Raw genomic sequence first — 15349 nt, 5'->3', positions numbered from 1 at the left:
ACAATTTCAAGATTGTGAATAGCTATGTTTTCAATTTTCATTCTTCCTATTGGTATAACATTCTATATAAGAGAAGCAGCATCTTGTGGTTAAGACCATGGGTTTTGGAGTCAGTGTGATCTTGGGCAAGTTACTTAATCTTTCTGGGTCACATTTAGTTTCAAATTTATTTTAAAAATTAGATATAATATTACCTACTTCATAGGATTGCTTTAAGGATTGAATTAAATGTGATATTATATATAAAACACTTAGCATGGGAGTTGGCACTTAAAAGGCACTCAGTATTTGTTAGATAATGATGTCACCCTCTTTTATTATTGTTTCCTCATTGATCCTCAGTTCTAGCCTCTATTTCCTTGAAAATCTGTTCCTGGCATTTAACCTGTGTCGTTTCTATCAGGTTTGCTACTGTGCGATATGATCAAGGAGCCAAGAACATTCGGAACCAGTTCATGCATCTGACAAACTACAGTGTGAATAAGAAGAGTGGAGACTATGTCAGGTATAGGCTGTGTATGAGGCAGGAGTCAGAGAAGTCATTCTCAGATGCGGGTGTTATAGAGGTGGAAAGTTATATTGTACTGAAGGATAGCTTTATTTTTATGTCCATGTAACATATATGGCAAGCTGTCAGAGTCATGTAACAGTTTTGAGGTGTATCTGCTGCTGCTTCTCCATTGCTGTCCCAGGTATAGTGTCACCTTTCTCTACCAAAATATGCCTTCACAAGCTTTGTCTTCCTTATTGTCTTCCCTTACTTGACTTAGGGGTGGGAATTTAATAGGCATATGGAACTTTTTAGAAGTCAAGAATGAGGTCATTTCAGCATTTGGCAAAACATATCAAAAGCTTTAAAAATATTTATTCCCTTTGACCCAGCAGTTCCATTTCTAGGAACTTAACCTTAAGAAATAAAGGATGGGCCAGGTGCAGTGGCTCATGCCTGTAATCACAGCACTTTGGGAGGCCAAGGTGGGAGGATTGCTTGAGGCCAGGAGTTTGAGACCAGCCTAGGCAACATAGTGAGACCCCATCTCTATAAAAAATAAAAACAAATTAGCTGGGCATGGTGGTATGCACCTGTAGTCCTAGCTACTTGGGAGGCTGAGGCCAGAGGATCGCTTGAGCCCAGGAGTTCAAGGCTACGGTTAGCTATGCTCATGCCACTGCACTCCAGCCTCAGTGTCAGAGTAAGACCCTGTCTCTTAAAAAAAGATAAAAAGGATATTGTTAGGGGGAAAAAGCAGGTTACTAGACAGTACACGTGACTTAATTTCTTGCTTGAATATATCAGATATCTATTATTAAAGCTGTTTATTTTTGCCGAGGGGAGAGAACAAACAGATTAGAAGTAATACTGAAATGTTAACTGTGCTTAACTATAGTGGGTGGCATCATGGGTGGGTGATTTTTATTTTTTTCTCTGTGCTGTTATGTATTTTCTAACTATTTCTAAAACAAATACTTGTATAATCGGGGGGAAAATGTTAGGAAAAAAATTAAAGAAAGAAAGAAATGAGGCCATCTCAGAAAAGGATTCGTGGAAGGGAGTACCAGCCCAGCTGTGTGGAAATATTCTTCTTGCTCTGTTTTCTTTCATCCCAATAATTTTGCCAGAAAGTGGAAAAGTAAAAAAGAGACCCAAACAGCTACTTTCTACTTAGACTAAAAATAGGTGCCTAGCGGGTCCAAGGAAAGAAAGAAAGGAAGGAATCTGGAAGTGATGGAATAGTTGCCAAGGTTATATAGGTTTCACTGTGGATGCTGTGACCAGTGTTTGAATTGATTGGGGATATCATGCCTTCACTTTGGAAGATGAGCAAAGGTGCAACTGGTGGAGGGTGGACTAGTGGGAGGGAATGAGGGGGCAACAGCTGTAAAACACAAGTTCCAGATTGCAGGACTCTTCCAGCATTCGTGGGAGGCTGCACCATTTGCCATTCTGCTGCTATAGCAGTGGTATACTCATCACTCTTCCTGTCACTCTAGTGTGTTCTCCCTTCAGTGATACCTCAAAAGGTATCAGAGAGGCGGGAGCTTGCTTCAGCTGCCAAAGCAATTCTGTGTTGGATTAGCTTATTAAAATGCTGCACTAGATTAGCTCACTAGCCCATCCCAACTCTGTTCTGGTCAAAAAATGACATCACAGGTTGTTTTGTGGACTCAAGTGACATTTACCTCCAAAGGCTAGGTTTGTATCCTCAAACATTTCTATCTGTTAATTAATTATTGTAACCATTCTTAAATTTGTTTACATTCTTTCACATATTTCTTCCACTCTTTCATGACTTATGCATCATTGTTTGGTTAAGGAAGAATTTGCCTTCTTCTTCCCTACCCTCTTCAATAAGGCAAACTGTGTGCATTTTCATTTCTATTGAAGAAATTGGTACAAAGGGATACATGACAAAAAGGATCAAGAAAAAAGTGAGTGAGTGGAATCAGCAAAGTGAATGCTTTTTTAAAGACTTAAAAGGACAAGAAGGCTATTTGTAAACAATCTTGTTTCTATAGCCAGGCCTAGTTGTATATGTGACCCTGATTCATGAATTTGTTTTAGTTGTGATGATCCAGAAGTGGAAGATTATGGGAATAAATGGAGCATGAGTGCTATGCTTAGGTACCTGAAACAAGAAGGCAGAGACACAACTGGTGAGTACCAGGCTTTTTTCCTTCTTCTCTTCTTTACCTTTACCATTGTCTCTTGCTAGGATCATTCTCTCTAACTCTGATAGTGTTGCTGAGACATCCAATGGGATGATTGTTCTTGGTGTTACTTTTTCCTGTAGTTTACAAACTGGGGAACAGGCTTTGCATGACCTCCAAAATCCCTTTTCTTATTTCTAGTTCAGAAGGCATAAGTTTTTCCTTTAATCCTTGGAGAATTTATCCTTTTGAATGTTGAACTGCTAACTAAGACACTGTCAGGCCGGGCGCTGTGGCTCACGCCTATAATCCTAGCACACGGGAGGCCAAGGCGGGTGGATCGCTTGAGTTCAGGAGTTCAAGACCAGCCTGAGCAACAGCGAGACCCCATCTCTACTAAAAATAGAAAGAAATTATCTGGCCAACTAAAATATATATATAGAAAAAATTAGCCGGGCATGGTGGCGCATGCCTGTAGTCCCACCTACTTGGGAGGCTGAGGCAGGAGGATTGCTTGAGCCCAGGAGTTTGAGTTTGCTGTGGGCTAGGCTGACACCACGGCACTCACTCTAGCCTGGGCAACAGAGTGAGACTCTGTCTCAAAAAAAAAAAAAGACACTATTAGCTTTTTATATAACAAATTGCCTGTCTCTGTGTTGGCCCTCAGTTCAGATTTTTCTATGTTAATCACTGTCATTCATGTGGCTGAGTTGGAGAGTGAGCAGAGTTTGAGCACAGGGCTTAGAATCAAAGTGGACACTATTGCTGAGCCTTGAGCAGAATGGCAAACTGTCCCAGAAGAGACTTTCGGTTCACAGGGGAAAGGATAATAGGGGAAGCATGAGGAGTGAAGTAAGACTCCTATTCCATTCTCTGCTTTTCTGCTGTCATAGGAGGCCACCTGGGTGTATCTCCTGGCACCTATGTCCTTGACTGTGTTGGTCTGTCCACAGATATGCCTGCCCTGGTAGCATGCATTCAGGAGACTGCCATATAGAGGCTTTTTTGAATGAACACACCTGCTTTTATAATTATATTGTGACCTAGAATCCAGTCCTATTAATCCATGCATTTTAGTATTTCTTCCCTCATTTTTAATTTTTTTTGCAGCATTGATGGCCCATGTAGAAGACCTGATCATTAAGACTATAATCTCTGCTGAACTAGCTATTGCTACAGCTTGCAAAACCTTTGTTCCTCACCGCAGCAGTTGTTTTGGTAAGGAGACTCAAGAAGCTTAACGTTTTTTGTGAAGAGGGTCCTGGGAGGTTGGAGTGGGATTTTGGGGTAGAGAGACTTAGTGATTCTGTAGGAGTAAGAGGTATATGATGGAATTTCATTTCTTTCTAAGCTCATATAGCATATGAAGATCCTACTCAGAGACCAGTATTGAGCTTAGTTGGAAATTACCCCCGAGGAGTAACTAGCTTTCTATGTGGGAAGCAGAGATTGGAACTAAAGTGTGGCTCTTTCTGTCAGAATGCAGTCAGAAAAAGTCTGCAAACGGACTGTACAGGAATCCAGCTCTAACAAATATATTCCAGAGCTCTTTGGCAGCCAGACTTGGAACTCTTCCAAGAAGCTCTGGCTGGTACCAGTATGTGCTTTCTCCCATTTTCCGATGACTCCTCCTTTTTGTTTTAGTCTCCTTTCTAGTGGATTTCTCCCCCTCCTCCTCTCCTTCTCCCCCTCCTTCTCTGCTTTCTCCTCTTTCTCTTCTTCCTTTCCTCCCTTTCTACTCCACCCCCAGCTCCCTGATTGCACAGAGAAGAAGTAATAAGCAATTCACAACCACTGGGTCAGAAAACCTCTTACCTACTGACCCACTAGCTGTGACTGTGGCACTGAGGGTGCCTGTGTACATTTGCTTTCCATGTGGATGTGAGCTGGGTAGTGATTGCCTATGTGAATGTCGGTGAAGTAACATAGGCTTTTAGCAGGTGTTAGGCTTTTTGGTAAAACACACTAGGGTCATTGATGGGAAGGATGATTAAAGCATGGCATGGAATAATACAAACAGCAAGGATGTAAGAGCCACGGCTTACTTAGAAGGCAGAATAACAGGAAAATAAAGAATATGGGCTTTAGAGCCTGACAGCTTTAGTTTGAAACTCATTTTCTCCCCTACCTAGTTTTGTGATTTTCAGCAGTTTACTTGAATCCCATTTTTCTCAACTATAAAACAGCAGTAATGATGGTATGTACCTCCTAAGAGTACCATGAAGATCAAATGAGATGCTGCCTGCAAAGAAAGCACTTGGCACAATATCTGGCCCCTACGTTTGTACTCAATAAAAATCATTTTTTATTGTTTTTATAATTAGACATTATAATTCTTGATCTCTTTAATGGATTATCAATCATAATGACTCTGTACTTAAGAGGCAGTAAACAAAGGGAATTGTTGAGACTGTGAATAGAAGATGGTACATAAATCAGGACCTAAAATTATATAAGAAGAGGTTGTAATATCTTTCTAAAATGTGTATCTGTTCACATCTTCTAAAATTCTTAAATGGCTCCCTAGGTTTGAATAGTATGATGGAAACTTGATAGGACCTTCAAGGCTTCTAAGAATTTGATCCCAACTGACTTTCCTAGCATTCTATTTCCTGTCTCATACTTTATAATCTAATTATATGATACTCTACATCTGGGCACTCTGTGCTTTTGTGCCTTTATATAAGTTCTGCTGTTGGGGTAGAAAACTCTCCTTTTGTCTGCCTTCCAGGCTCCTGTTTCTTTTCTAAGACTCAGCTTCACATTGCCTCTTCTAGAAAGTCTTGCCTAACAAAATACCCTGTTGTGTCTGCTTCCTCATGCTGTTCTGTACTTGTTTCATTATATTCTTTTCCTATTGCATTGTGATGTTTTGTTTATACACATACTTCCCCAGTAGTCTCTGAGCTTATTTTCTTGAATTCTTAATAGTCACTGTGTCCCCCCTTCCCATCTTACCCTATTCTGCCAAACTATATCTTTCACCATTTCCCTGGACCTCCCAGGTCCTTTTCTCACCCTTTGCATTTGCACCTATTTTATCCTGCATTTGAAATGCTTTTCTCATGTTATTTGACCTAGTAGATTACTGACATCTTTCAAGACAAAATCAAGTATCACTTCTTTGGTGATGTTTTTCCTAACTCTCCCTGTCAGAGTTAGCCTCCCTCACCCTCTATCTTCAGCACTCTGTGCATAACTCTGCATTAGTATCTGCGTGCCATCTGGAATCCATTTATGTTTCTGTCTCCCCTACTGGACTGGAAGCTCCTGGAGGACAGTATTTCACCATTCCCATGCATGGCAGCATCTTTTGGTCTTAGAATATGTTCAAGAAGTGTTTGTTGAATGAGTGATTGGTACTTGGTTTAGCTGCCTTTTGGTGGCCTGACAGAAGGCTTCCCAGTGGATCTGGGTAAGGACTGAGAGCTCTTAGAATTACTGCAGATTGTTTGAGGATGATTAAAACAATAATTAAAAGTTTCTTTTTTGCATCTACTTGGCTCTTCTATGAGAGTAATTTCTGATAGCCCTTGGTGTAAAAATCTTTGTTCTAAATAGTTAAGTATAAAAGCTTTTCTGAATGTTTCCTTTTCTATGTTATTTTATAACCTGATTGCCTTTTGGAAGTTTAGGAATTTATTGAACTTAATGACAATAGAATGTTCTGATGTGAAAGAAAGCAGTGACTTTCTCTGACTCAGTGAAATACCCCCTAAGTCCATTTCATCAGCCGTGGGTCTCCTTTCTCCCTCCCTACTTGTGTTCAATTTTAATAAACTGAGTGCATCTGGAGTTTTTTAAGTTGTTGACTGTCTTCTTGGCTTTTGTGGTTCTAATTCCACTTCCTGTGAGCCCTGGGATTTTGTGTGCTTCATTAACCTTCTCTCATCAGATATGATTTTGTATATGCATGTATATTTGTATGAATCTCTTTGCCTCCCACTGACTCTTAACCTCCCCTAGGATTTAAGTTACAAGGAATAAGCTTTTTTTTTTTTTTCCCATTTATTTTAGAGTAAACAGGAATCGAGAGCTTCCCAGAAGATTTTGGCTTGAACAGCATTGGTGCTTTGAGGGGAAGCTAGTAGTCCAGAAATGGGGTTCACTGTATTTTTTTGGTTATTGTTTCTGCCCTTCTATCTTATGGATTTCTGCTTGGGGCATTCCATTACTGTCTAAGTATTTCTGTCCTGTCATTTCTTCCCCATCCTACCACCTGTAATATCCAGCTATATTTCCAGATATTTTCAATATTCCTATTCATTTGTTTGTTTATGCATTTAATATTTTTTCCAGTTCCTGCTGTGTGCAAGCTGTAAGTTAGTCTTTCAGCAGTGCATTACCATCAACAGTTTGTTCTTCTCAAAACAGATTTTACGTGAAATGATATATACATATACCCGCATTGTATTATTAGTGTTTAAGTATAGACTTGGGAACCTTTACAAACTACCTGAAACTTAGCCATTTAATACTTTTTCATAGGTTTGTACATCTGGAAAGGATCTTAGAGAATAATTAGTCCAGATATGGAAATTGAGACCCTGAGAAATTAACCCTTGCCCCAGGTTCTAGCTAGTGAGTGAAAGAACTCAAAGGGAAGTGACTCAACTTGAAGAAATGGGCCTTCAGAAGATGGATTTTGGCAAACAAAACATTTCATCATAGACCTCTTGTTTTATAGATTTTGTGATACCTCCCCCCAAAAACAGATTTTGACAATCTTGTTTTTACTGTCTTCCAAGATTGTGAAAATGTAGTAGCATGTGAAATAATATGCTTAAACAGCAACCCTTTAAATATACTTAGGAAATTGGCACTGTGAGATAACTGGCTATGAGAACAGCTTTTTTGACCAGTTGAAGAAAAACAGCCAAAAACAACAGGATGTTAGCTGTCCCTTAAAGATGCTGACAGTGGTTTTATCTATGTTTATGAGGATGGCTGAAGTGATGGGCTATGACGCTGGTCCTCTCCTGCATGGGATCCTGTGGATGAGCTATGGGGCCCCTGTAGGACTGGTCAGCTTGGCCTTGTTCTGATCAGAAACTAGTGATATGTTTGCTCAGGACCAGCCATGTCCAGTATGCCTCTTTGTTTGAATGAAATCGGGTTTGGCCTTCAGTTGCTACCATTCTTGATCGTTTCACAGGGTAAGCTGAGGTTCTTATAGGGAGAGTGTCCGTAAATAATTGTTGAAGGAGTGAAAGTGGGCAGCATACATTCTCCAACAATATAAACTACTAGACCAACAACAGAAAAATAACAAAAGTCAACAAACTTTTCACTTTTTGAGATAATCTCCTTTTCTGATTTATTCCATGCTCCTGTTTAGATGCAAAAAGAAGTTTACTATAGAAGGAACTTATGTAGGAAGTACCTACTGTATACCAAGCAAACATTGGTTATTTCTTTTAGTTAGTTTAGTTTCACTGGTTATTCCTGTTAGTTCTCAATAATTTTTTGTTTTATATTCATGTTTTATAGAGAAGGAAAAAAGCTTCAGAAAGGTTAAATAAGTTGTCCTAGGTCATGCAGCTAATAAATGGCAAAGCCAAGTTTGGGAGCCAGGTCTCTCTGGCTCTTTCTCTACCCACATAAAGGCAAGTCCTGATGAGTCTGGCCACTCTTTGTATGCCCCGTGTCCTGGATTCTCCCTCTGCTCTCCTGTAACTAGAGCTCAGGAAAAATGATATCACCCTTTCTAGCAGATCAGGCCAGAAAAAGACATACTTTTTGCTCTAGTCAACAGTACCTAGTCCTAGATACTCTTTTCAAATCTACCTTTACATCTGGTAGCCAGATACCATATTGATTTATTGGACTAGTTAACAAATTGGCTCTGGGCTTTTTCTTTTATTTAGTTCATTTTCCTGTGGGATCTTGGTTTGCTTTTTTCTAAAATTCTTCTTCTGGACCCCATATAAAGACTTCCCTCTTAGCTTTTCAACTCAAATCCAAAGCCAAGGTGAAAAGAATTTCCTTTATACAATATCATTTCAATGACAGTGAGTTCTGGCTAGTGTCAGTACTTTCCATTGCCTCAGGGACTACAGCTTCAGCTGGGACTTTATTTCTGGGGAGGGTTAGTGGATTGATCCAAAATTAGTGGTGTGACATGTTTAGTAATCTCTTAGGCCTTGAATGGATTATTATTTTCTTCAGCAAATCTTTTTTCCCCCCATCCCTGTCTAAGCTATCTATTAGATTTTTCCTTAATATGTCTTTAATATGTAAAATTATTAATAAGAATTTATCGTATTTTCTTTATGATTGGTGTCTTTGTTTTAAATATTAAAAATGTTTAAAGTCTCATGGTCAGGGTTATTTTAGAGGCAGTAACTGTACATTATTTTGTTTTTGTCAAAAACTGTGCGGTGTGTTTCACTTAAAATTTTTTTCTTTGTTTCCTTCCCCCCTTTTGATATTTCTTGATTGTTTCCTATGTGGTAGTTATGGTTCAGTCTAGTTGGTATATAACGATGAATGAGACAGGGCCCCTGCCCTCAAATGATGGGTGGGGAGGAGCAGACATGAAATGATAAATGACAGTACAAGTAGTAGAGTGACTGAGGCGCTCTTGGAATACACAAGAGTTGCCAGCTATGCCCAGGGAGCCATGGAAAGCCATTCCTAATAGAGGGAATAGGATATGTAAAATGCAGTATCATGACAGCATGTGACATTTTTTTAAATAGTAAGAAGTGTGACTAGATATTGCCTGCATAGAATGGGGGGATAGGAGATAAGGTTATGGAGGTAGATTAGGGCCAGATAATAAAGAACTGATAAGTTTAAATTAATCCTGTAGCCAACAGACAGCCACTGGAGGTTTTTGAGCAGGGGAACATAGGATTATATTTTTTTCTTTAACTTTCTTTAACTTTATAATTTGACCCAATGTTTGAGATGACAGAATTATAACAAAGGGAATACTGTACAACATTACAAGCAATGACTAATTTAAAATCTTCCAGGAACCAAGCTGACATCAGTGTCTATTGCTGGGCCAATTGACTGCCCGTCTCTGTGACTGTTAGATTTGATTTTTTAGAAAAGGTAATTCTGATGGCTTTGGAGAATGGAGTACAGTGGGGAAAGGACAGTGCTAGGGAAATGACCAAGGAGGCAAGAGGTATGCAGTGATAATATACAGTTAACATGTGACCCACCAATCCCACTCATAGGTATTTACCTAGAAGAAATGAAACCATATGGTCACACAAATACCTGTACACAAATGTTCACAGCAGCTTTATTTATAATTACCCAAAACTGGAGATAACCCAAATGTCCATCAGCTGTTGAATGGGTGAATTGTGGAATGTCCGTATAATAGAATACTACTCAGCAATAAAAGAAATGAACTATATTATTGATATTTGTAAAAACATAGATAAATCTCAAAAGCTCAATGCTAAGTGAAAGAAGCCAGTCTCAAAAGGCTATATAGTATATTTATTCCATTTATTTGATTTTCTGGAAAAGGCAGAAAATGGGCAAAAACCAGATCAGTGGTTGTTCGGGTGGAGGGATGAGGATAGATTACAGAGGAGCACAGAGGCATGTTTGTGATAAAATTGTTTTGTATCTTGATTGTGGTGTTTAAACAACTGTATATATTTGTCAAAACTCATCAAAACGCACATTTTAAAAGAGTGAATTTTATTGTATATAAATTATACTTTAATAAATCTGTCTTAAAGAAGTGATAGATGAGTGAACCTCAAAAACATGCTAAATGAAAGGAGCCACACTCAAAAGAGTATATACTATATGATTCCATTTAGATGAAGTGCCAGAATAGGCAAAACTAATCTCTTAATTTTGAATGAAATAAGACTAGTGGTTGTCAGAGATTGGGGTGGGTGTATTTACCAAAAAGGGGCATGAGAGATCTCTTTGGGGTAATGGAAATGTTCTGTGTGGGTTACATGGAGATATCCAGTTAAGGTTCATTAAATTGTGCACTTAAGAAATTACACATCAAACAGAAATAGAGGGCTGGACACAGTGGCTCATGCCTATAATCCTAGCACTTTGGAGGGCTGAGGTGGGAGAATCACTTGCGGCCAGGAGTTTGAGACCAGCCTGAGCAACATAGCGAGACCCTATCTCTACAAAAAACAGAAACATTTGCTAAGTGTGGTAGGCCACACCTGTAGTCCAAGCTACTTGGAAGGCTGAGGCAGGAGGATTGCTTGAGCCCAGGAATTTGAGGTTGCAGTGAACTATGATGGTACGATGATGCCACTGCACTCTAGCCCAGGCACCAGAGGGAGACCTTGTCTCAAAAAAAAAAGTAAGAAAAAACAAATGGAATAGAGAAGATAGGCTGGATTAAAAAGAAAAAGAAAGAATTCTGGTTTTGTGTTGTACTTGGGAGTTGGTGAGGGGGGTTTCTCTAGCTTTGGAGCCTGGTGGATAGGGTTACCATTTTCCAAGATGGAGAATAATAGGAAGCCAAACAGTTCTGGGGAAAGATAACAAGCACTGTTTTGTTGAGTACTGAATACCTGTGGAATATCCTAGTGAAGATGTCTAGAAGGCATTTGGAATTATGGATTTGGTGTCCAGGAGACACTTGGCTGAAGATATGATTTGAGTGTCATCATCATAATATTGTAGCCATGAGAATACATGAGATCACCCAGGAAGAGAAGTAGAATTAAGAAGGAAAGAGACCTGAGGATCTCACCATGAACAAATGTACCATTGAATAGCTGAGCAGAAGAGAAGGAATAAAGGGAGGAGAGGAAAGAGGAGAATCAGAAGAGAGCAGTGTCCTGGAACCCAAGGGAGAAGAAAGTTCCAAAAAGTGAGGGGTGGTCAATAGTTTCAGATGCTTGGGCTTGGCAGTGAGGTGGTCTTTGGTGATCAGTCAATTGTTAGAGAACGGGAGCAGAAGCAAATTCTTATGTGTGGGGAGTGAATAGGTATTAAGAAAGTTCAGACAGCTAAGTGTAGATTGCTTTTTCAAGAAGCTGTATTAAAGAAATAGGGAGATAAGGGCAGGAATGCAAAGTAGGAGGTGAAGTTAAGCTTCTCCTTACCACTGACTAGTCTAATTTTCAAGTTTGTTTTGGTTTGGCTGGAGGCTGAAGGAAATATTTCTTACCAAGGAATACTGTCCTGGGGAAATGTTTAATAAGATACTATCACTTGAGTCCAGGAGTTCAAGACCAGCCTGAGCAACACAGCAAGACCCCATCTCTACAAAAAATAGAAACATTTGCCGGGTGTGGTAGACCGTGCCTGTAGCCCCAGCTAGTTGGGAGGCCGAGGCAGGAAGATTGCTTTAGTCATGCTCTTCTCTCATGATGAAGACAACACAGACTAACAAAGAAAGAGGAGCTGTCAGAACCATAAAAGCCTAGCTTGCCTGTACCCATTAATGACAGGAACACTGGTATATCTTTTTTGGGATACTAAAGATTTGAAATTCTAAACACTGCTGCTAAAACACACAACATTGAAGGGTGAAGAAGTTTAATATTCTTGCTACAACCTACTCCTTACCTTTTAAAATCTTTAATGTCCATAGAAAATACCAATCATAAGTTTAAAGTGTTATTATAAAGACTTTAGTAGCCTGCCAAGGACCTAAATTATTTTTCTTAAGCTGAGTTGATTCTTCTAAGAGGGAAACCTGATACAAAAGCTATCTTTTCACCCCATTTTTCTCTCCTAATTCCAGCATTTTAGACGAGCTGGGCTTTGCACCATGTTAACAATGCTGTCACATACCAGTATGTGTTTCTTCCTCAACTCTTAGATGGTAATAGGTCTCAGCCTGGTACATGTACAGATGAAGTTAGATTTGAGGTTTGATTGTTTAGTTTGGCCACACTCTCCATGGAGATTGTTAAGCACTAACAGGTTTAATTCTTTTGAGTGAAAATTAATTTAACACAGTGAAGGCTGTTTTTTCTCTAGGTCATTTTTTTTTGTTGTTTCTTTTACTTCCCAGAACATAGGTTCTCAGCCTGTCAACTGAGATTCTTGAGATTTGCCCCAGATTGGGAAAATGGTTAAGTAAATGTGGTAGCTGCTCAATGCAAGGTGTTTAAATAACGGGCCTTCCTTATTTTGTTTTTCTGTTTTCTTAGACAGGGTCTCACTCTGTTGCCCAGGCTGGAGTGCAGTGACCTCATCACAGTTCACTGCAGCCTTGAACTCCTGGCTCAGGGGATTCTCCTGCCTCAGCCTCCCGAGTAGCTGGGACTATAGGCATGTTCCACCACACCTGGCTTATTTTTCTGTTTTTTGTAGAGACAGAGTCTCACGCTCTTTCAGGCTGGTCTTGAACTCGTAGCCACAAGCGACCCTCCCACCTTGTCCTCCCAGAGTGCTAGGATTATAGGCAGGAGCTACCTCACCCAGCCTCATTGATTCTTAATTTGATTTGAATTTGTGGCTGATTCTGCAAATCTAATCAATATGTACATCATTATCTTTACCCTCATTCCTCTTACTATTATAAATATTACCACTATATAAAACAGTTGAATCCTTTGCTTATGACATATTATTTTTCTTGAGTCAGACATTCTGTTCTCTCTTGTGTAATGATAACATGGACTTGTAGACTTTGCAGTTATATTTTTCCTTTAAATGCCTTATTTAGTGCTATATTGCAAAAGATTTTTCTCAGATTAAAGGGGGAATATTCTGTGGGATTGCTGATGATTAGGGCAGATATTCAGAAGACTATACTAGCCATAAAAACTATGAATTTATTACCAAAAGAAGGTAGGTGAAAGAGTTTCCTTTTCTTTACATTTTACAGTATAGATAATATGTAAATTTTGTGTAGTTACATGAAGGTGAATCCATCACAAACTCTTGTATAGTTTGTGATTATTTTTGCAAATTAAGCAGAATCCCAAATAATTGCCATGAAAGTCAACTTATTCATGGAAACTTCCCTAGAGGGTTTAGAATATGCATGTCTGCCTGAATCCATACTGCATAAATAGGATATAGGTTTACTGTGCATCCACGTATGACAGACAGTAATTAATAAAGAGCCTGAAGGAAATCAAAGGGTGCTAAAGAAAGAGAGAGAAATGATTTCCCCAAGTTCCATAGTGTAGAGTCCTGAGGACAACCAGGTCTTCAGATTCCCATTCTAGGATTCTTGGTACTACATCATCTAAAGTCAGACTTCCTGTGTTCTGGAAAACAATCTTTGGAAGCCATCTTTTTAGCATTATTTTCTGCTTTTTAAGAGGACTGAGAAATAAAATCTTGAAGCAAGAAAATTTGTATGAGAATTAATTTCTGGAAAATACCTAGTTGTGTTCTATGGGTGTGAGCTCTGGCCTGTGACCTCTGTCAAATAGTAAGGAAGGTGTAGTCTTTTTCTCTTGGAGGCAAGGTATAAGCAGTTTATTTTAGGGACATGGGATGGGATGTTTGGGAGTGAGTGGGACTTCTGAAAGTCTGATATATTATATATATATGTACACCAAGGACTGTGCACTATTGTGATTTCTGTAGAGAGGGTCTCCTTAATGATAATATGAAGGGTTCCAAAATTACCCTCTCATCCCTGAATTTATTAAATGAAACTGGGCACCCTGGGAGGAAATCCTGCTCGTGGGTCTGTCTTTGCTCCTTATAACAGTTGTTTTCAAAGGAAAATTGAAACTGTGGGAGAGAGAAAAGAATAAATATATTTTACATTTAGATGTCTTCTTGACCTAGGTTGCAAAAGCAAGATCCTGGTCTGAGAAAATGTGATGGCAGGATCCTAGAGAGATGCCTTCAGTAGATTTTTCTGTGTTCAGGGTGTGGCAGGAAGGTGGCGGGGCAGGACAATCCTGAGCAGGCCCAAAGCAGTATTGTTTCATTCCTTTTCCCAATTTTTTTTTTTTGTTGTTGTTTGTCCATAAGCACAGTAGAATCATGCTTAACTCTTCTAGAGTCAAGTTCCTTTGTTTCTTAGGAACATCAATAGAGTGGATGATAAAAATAGTAGAATTTCATAGCATTGTTTTCTTATTATCCCTAGAACTTGATTAATTTCTCTTGAACTTGAAAGAGTCTCTGCTTCTACTTACTACTTATGCTCAGTTTCTAGCTTCTGATGGGAATTGATTGGATTGAATCTTCTAGATCTTTGTATGGTTGTAACATGGAAAATGATCTTGTGTATTGTGTTATGTTGTATTTCTAGAACTCTATGGCTTTGACGTGCTCATAGATGCTACTCTGAAGCCATGGTTGTTGGAAGTGAATCTCTCTCCTTCTTTGGCGTGGTAAGTCAGTTCCATCAGCTAGAAAAGCCTTCAAGTAACACTAAAACACTTTCTTTCTTTTTTTTTTTTTTTTGGTCATTTCTCTTGGCACTAGAAGATTTTTTTCCTAGTTATTAAAGATGAGTAAAATTTCTTAATTTAGATGGTTTATGGTATATTGTCAAATTCCACATGACAACCATGAATCTGTGTCTTCCTAGTCAATTTTTAATATATGTTTACTTTTATTGGGCTTCTGAGGGATGATTCCTCCATTCTTCTTTTTTTTTTTTTTTTTGAGACAGGGTCTTACTCTGTTGCCCAGACTGGAGTGCAGAGTGCAGTGGCATCATCATAGCTCACAGCAACCTCAAACTCCAGGGCTCAAGTGATCCTCCTGCCTCAGCCTCTCAAGTAGCTGGGACTATAGGCACGTACCAGCATACCCAGCTGAT

General features: G+C 39.1%; 1 protein-coding gene across 14 annotated transcripts in view; it reads left to right on the top strand.

Moving 5' to 3' along the window:
• TTLL5 (tubulin tyrosine ligase like 5) overlaps window positions 1–15349 on the top strand; it is a 271668-nt gene that overhangs the window by 52846 nt on the left and 203473 nt on the right. For all 14 annotated transcript variants that reach the window (XM_045563414.1, XM_045563424.1, XM_045563393.1 and 11 more), the window contains 4 exons: window positions 404–505; window positions 2564–2655; window positions 3760–3867; window positions 14834–14915. In XM_045563414.1, coding sequence (XP_045419370.1) covers window positions 404–505; window positions 2564–2655; window positions 3760–3867; window positions 14834–14915 — 384 coding nt within the window. The remainder of the gene's footprint in view (window positions 1–403; window positions 506–2563; window positions 2656–3759; window positions 3868–14833; window positions 14916–15349) is intronic.

This window comes from Lemur catta, chromosome 1, assembly GCF_020740605.2.
Source record: "Lemur catta isolate mLemCat1 chromosome 1, mLemCat1.pri, whole genome shotgun sequence".
Classification (NCBI taxonomy): domain Eukaryota; kingdom Metazoa; phylum Chordata; class Mammalia; order Primates; family Lemuridae; genus Lemur; species Lemur catta.
The sequence above is the reverse complement of the archived record's forward strand: the minus strand, read 5'-3'. Positions and strand labels throughout refer to the sequence as shown.